We start from the raw sequence: 5,360 nt of genomic DNA, 5'->3' as shown, positions 1-5,360 counted from the left end.
CGGAGGTGATGGTGGCGAGGAGCCACTGCTCATCCGCCTATGTGGGGTGTCGCGGCCGTGTCGTGGACGTGTCCCGCGCCGGTGGAGGCGAGAGACGGCCGCCTCGGCAAGGCGGGCGCGCGGCTGATTGCGGTGCACCTGCGGGAAGGCTCCGAGCGACGCTTCGGAGGAGGGCCCCGAGACTGGCGTGGCCGGCTTGGGAGGGGGCGCGGGAGGGAGGAGAGGGGCGGAGGCCGAGGCCGAGGGAGTGGAGAAGAGAGTCGGGGAGGGAGAGAGATGGAGGGGAGGCGGGAGGGAGAGGGCATATACCTCGACGGCGCCCGCGTCGGAGATGGGGCGTCCGTACTGGACGCGCGCACCCGCCTCGCAGCAGAGGGAGCACAGGTCGGCATGCGGCATCACCGTCGCGCCTCGCAGCGTCACGGTGAGCCCCGCAAGCGCGCGGCCGCCTCCGCTCAGCCGTGAGAGTTGCGCGCCCGGGACGTGCGGGAGCATCCCCTCCTCGAAGGGGGCGGGGTCGACGGCGACGCCGCGATTCCGCGCGCACGCGGCGACGTACTCCTCGCCGACGATCCAGTGCCCCCGCGCGAGCGCCCGCAGCAGCTTGAGCGTTCGCCGCACGGGACGGCCGCCCGCGACGGTGACGGGCTCTCCGCGGACGAGCGTGGCGCGGACGCGGTCGTGGATGTGGGCGAAGCAGCGCTGCGTTGCCTCGTCGTCGACGCCGGTGAGGGAGAAAGACATCGGAGGGGAGAGGGAGATCGGCGAAGCGGCGGAGCGGCTGTTGACCGCTTGTCTCAAGAGAGCGGGAAGGAAAAAGAATTTAAACAAAACAACTCTCTCTCACAGCAGACAGGCTCGACACAGGTGCGAACTGGCGCGTGCTAGTACTATCACCGGCTCACCACCGGAGCCGCCTAAGCGACTCCGTTAAGAACGGCAATGCACTTAGCTCCGTGCACAATGCCGCTGTCCCCGCACGCTAGCTCGTTCACCGTCTGCCACGGGACTGGCGCGCACTGGCACTAACACAGTACACCACTGGAGCCGCCTAAGCGACTCCCGCGAGGACGGCGAGGCACTTAGCTCCGTGCACTCGACCAGACAGACCGTATGCAATTTCCTGCGGCCAGGTTGCTACTCCGAGACGTCGGATAAGCACCAACGGCCAATGCACGAGGGGGTCGGTGGAGACTTGTTCACACCGGTATGCCTTGCCCTTTTGGTGCTTCTAAGTAGACGGCTATGCTCTTAGTAGACTGTGGATTGTTGTGAGTGAGTATTCTTGATACGAAACCACGACGACACACACCAGTCGACTCGCATCGGTTGCCTCCATGAACGGCGGAGCTATTCTCGCGTCCACACCACACCTGGCTCCAACGTGGACACGCCCATAGCTGGGGACACTACTAGGTCACGCATGGCATCAGAAGTTTTTACACACACACACACACACACACACACACACACACACACACACACACACACACACACACACACACACACACACTGTGGATTGTTCACAGTCATGTGTGGAATTTCGGCGAACGCCGAAATTCCTATTTCCGCGGCGTCTTTTAGGCCGACGGATTTTATGAGTAAAACAGTGGCTGTCACACCGACAAAAGGTTTTCCTCCAGCTTGTGCCCGCCCGCCTCTCTGCGCACCACTCCAGACACGGACTCTCGCCCTGGCCGCGCGCCGCCCTTTTGCCTCGCGAGATACAGCGCACGTCTGCCGGAGCTCTCCGCCCGACGGTCGCCCGCGCTGACCTTGACCCTGCTGCTCCTGCCTCTGCTCCGCAGGTGTGGGTCGACGGCGCGGAGCAGCGGCCGCCCGCCCGCGTCCCCCGCCCCCGCCCGCCCGCCGCCGCCACGCCGCTGCATGCGCGCCGCCGCCCCGATGGCTGCGGCCACGGCCGGTCGAGCAGTCCCTCGCGCCGCGCCCCCTCGCATCCTGCCTCGCCAGCCACCCCCTCACCCTACCACCGCGCCTCATCTGTTGTGCTCAGGCGACGACCCAACTCCTCCGCGGCCTCAGAGTCATGCGATATGTCCTGATCGCCGCACTCGCACTTTTGCCAGTGGCGCTGGGCGACGGGCCGGCATGCGACGACTTCAACGCCCGGCATGCGAGCGGCGAGCGGCCAAACGTTCCACTCCCCGCAACGCCCGACGAGGCTACCAACGATGATGTTTGCCGCGTGGCCAGAATTCTTGGTGGCCTCCCCACGGAGGAGCAGCTCAGGATGGTGCTCGCGGCGCCCGTTGTGCCCGACGTGACGGCGCTCCCGACCAAGACCGAGCGCGGGCCACTGTTTGCACCGTCCAACCCTGCGCCCGGCCCGATGGTGCCCGACGTGGTCGAAGATCCGAACTGGCTCATCGCCACGTCCGGCTTCTGCTCGAGCCTCAACGTCGTCATGAACGAGCGCGACGTCGAGGCGAGCGAGACCGAGGGCGACATGGCCGGGCATTTTGTGGCCGACATCTCCTTCAACTACTACCCGCAAACGGCGGTCAAGTTCACCGACTTTCCGTACCACAAGGCGAACGCCATCGAGGGCGACCAGAACGAGGCGGACGCGCTAGTGTCGCCCGCGTGGGACCACAAGAATATCGCGCTGCTCGAGCCGACGTCCACGTGCAGCGCCGACGAGCAGACCAGTCAGGCGTGGGGCATCTCCGTCTTCAAGGTGGAGGAGCACCGGTCCGCGCCTGCAGCGAGAATGAGACGGCATGGGAGGGCCACCCGTGCGTGCACTACACCGGCTACGTCTCGGCGGAGACGTCCAACTTTGTCAACGTGAACGAGGCTCGGTTCCCCCCGCCGGGGCCCGTGGTCCTCCTCGCCACTTCGCGGCTGAGGTTCGTTGGCTGGCCACGCCTTAGACGCCTAACCCTCGGGCGCAATGGGCCCGCGACAGAATGTGCTGGCGCGGGCGGCGCCTGGATGACAGGGATGGGCCAGGCGATGCCACGCGGCTGAAGAGATGGTATCGGTGCATCTTCGTGCGCAGTCTGTGCTCGTAAGGCCGCCCAAGCGGCCGACACTGCTGCATTCACGTGGTGCAACGCCTGCTCAACATTCAACCTGTATGATTTGAAGTGCGTCATTTGCACGAAGCGCACCTTCTTGATGCCCATGTACTGTGCGAGGTTATCGTAATGCCAATCGTTCGCAGATGCGAACTCGACGATGGTTGCTCTCGGCGGGAGGTAGAGGAGGTATACGAAGGCTGCGTGAGTCCCAACGAGTACATCGGTTCGCGTGACGAGCTTGAGCTGTCGCGCAACCGGAAGCTCCGCAAAGTTGGCGATGGCCAGTTCGCAACTAGGCACATGCATGGTGTCCGCAGTCACGTTGGTGCGGCCAGCGCCTTCCCAAGCCGTTTCACAAGCGCTGGTGAGCTTTCGCACAAAGCTGTCGCGGTTGGTCATGCGTCTGAATCGGGAGGTGCGCTGCGAGCCGATGGGAACGCGGTCGGCGAAGGTCACCCTCGGCACCTTTGGTGGTTGGAACGCCAAGCCGAAGCTCGCCCGCACGAATCGTGTGAACCCAATGAGCCAGGACGACGTCCCGCACGGTGCCCTTCGCCGGTCGCGAGAGCCGTACGGAACATCGAAATTGTGGCGGGGCTGAACGGCGAATACGAGCCGCCGAAAGCAGGCGGGGCGAGCGCGCGCCGCCGGCAAACGGGAGATGCCGTGCACGGGAGCGAAGACGCGACGCAGGAAATCGTAGAGGTGGCCCTCAACCTCAGCATCATGCAGCAACAAGCCGGTGTCGCAAGGGTCTAGGTTGCGCGCCAGGTACGTCGTCCACAGGGCGAGGAAAGATTCGTGCGCGTGGAAAGGGTTGAAGCTATTGCCGCGATGAAAGGAGACGACTGGATGGCTGATCACGTCCGCGTCGTCGCCGCATGCCTCGTGTGCGTCCTCATCCACATGAAGCGAGCTTGAGTACTCCAAGTTGCCGCGAGCAGTGAGTGACCCATTGCAGAGCTCGTATGCGTTTGGGTCGCGGCAGCCATGATGATCTGGCCCTTCTCTCAGCACGAACGGACCGAACGACGTACCACTTCCGATGGCCCGAACATGCGCATGCCTCCAAGGTGCCACCTTGCTCAGCTCGATCAAGTTGCGCCCCCATCTGCACGCGGCCCAGAACGCAGGAGGCGTCTCGTTGCCGAGTGGTCGAAATGGGTCGAGGCGAAGGTTGCGACCGTCGCACATCACGGCAGGATTGTCAGCGACGCGCCCAGGAAGCTGGCTTTGACAAGCGAGCGTCGAGCCACCATGCGCGCTACTGCTGCAGTACTCGGCAAAGCGCGCGGTGAAGTGCCGCGGAGGCCCTTCGCGGACGCCAAACTGGAGAGGGCATTTGCCTTCGGTTTCGAAGGTTGACGCAAACGCGCGGGGCGTCGGAACTCGCTGCTCGCATCGGGCTCGCGCCGCAGCCATTTCGTCGTCTGAGCTGAGTAAACTTTGTAGGAGCGAGCATCCGGCCACGTCTATTGGCGCGGGCAGGAGCAGCTGCATCGCGTTCCGCTGGTGCACCAAGCACGACCACGAGGCGAGCACTTAGGTCTTTTTTAGCATGAGGTAAGGTAAGGTAAGGTAAACTTCTCCACACACACGAGGTGGTGGGGCAAGGGGGGGCAACCCTCGCGTCTCTACGTCTAACGACAGGAGCCCCACGGCATTCAAAGTGCAAGGCCCGTTGCGCGTGGGTGAGCGGTGTGTGTGTGTGTGTGTGTGTGTGTGTCTCACGTCACTGCATCCTCTGCCGGTTCCTCCCGTCGCCTCTTCTTTGTTCGAATGTTTTTCAATCCATCCTTCACGAAGCCCTCCCATGTAGCCAGCGTTCTTTGCGAATGTCTCGAAATGGCCAGCAGGCGCTGTCTGCTCGCGGCCTGTGCGGGCCGCTCGTCCTCCTCGCCCTTCTTTCGTCCTCCCGTCCCTCCCCTCCACCATGGGCTCCTCGGCACTTCTTTCTCCATCCGCCTCGCCCTGCCTTTTCGTATCGTGCCGTTCGCCTTCCAACTTTTAGCATGTGATGAGCGGCTAAGCGGTCGGGCAGCGCCCCGCCGCGCCCCCATCCCTGGCATTGACGATTGAGGTGTATGCTGCCATGTCCTCCTGTGTCAGCCTATGTGTGGCCTGACAGCCTTCCCCAGGCGGTGGGGCCACCACCCAGCCCGAGCGCACAGCACATTGACATTCAAAACCGGACCCGACACCGAGCGAGACGTACCGCACCAACCGCTTCTTATGTATTCATTTACGGACCCTGCGGGACGCGGCCTCACGTGTCCGCGCGCGTCGTAACCAAGCCGTTTACCCCGACGTCACTCG

General features: G+C 63.9%; 1 protein-coding gene across 1 annotated transcript; it reads left to right on the top strand.

Moving 5' to 3' along the window:
* Positions 1-1,423: 1,423 nt before the first annotated feature.
* EMIHUDRAFT_225942 (hypothetical protein) lies at positions 1,424-3,035 on the top strand (the record flags this gene model as incomplete). Its single annotated transcript, XM_005789364.1, has 4 exons — positions 1,424-1,435; positions 2,015-2,646; positions 2,727-2,822; positions 2,963-3,035. 4 exons carry the CDS (start codon positions 1,424-1,426, stop codon positions 3,033-3,035), a joined length of 813 nt encoding a protein of 270 aa, XP_005789421.1.
* Between the last annotated feature and the right edge of the window lie 2,325 nt (positions 3,036-5,360).

The sequence above is a fragment of the Emiliania huxleyi genome (assembly GCF_000372725.1).
Source record: "Emiliania huxleyi CCMP1516 chromosome Unknown EMIHUscaffold_129, whole genome shotgun sequence".
Lineage (NCBI taxonomy): Eukaryota > Haptophyta > Isochrysidales > Noelaerhabdaceae > Emiliania > Emiliania huxleyi.
The sequence above is the reverse complement of the archived record's forward strand: the minus strand, read 5'-3'. Positions and strand labels throughout refer to the sequence as shown.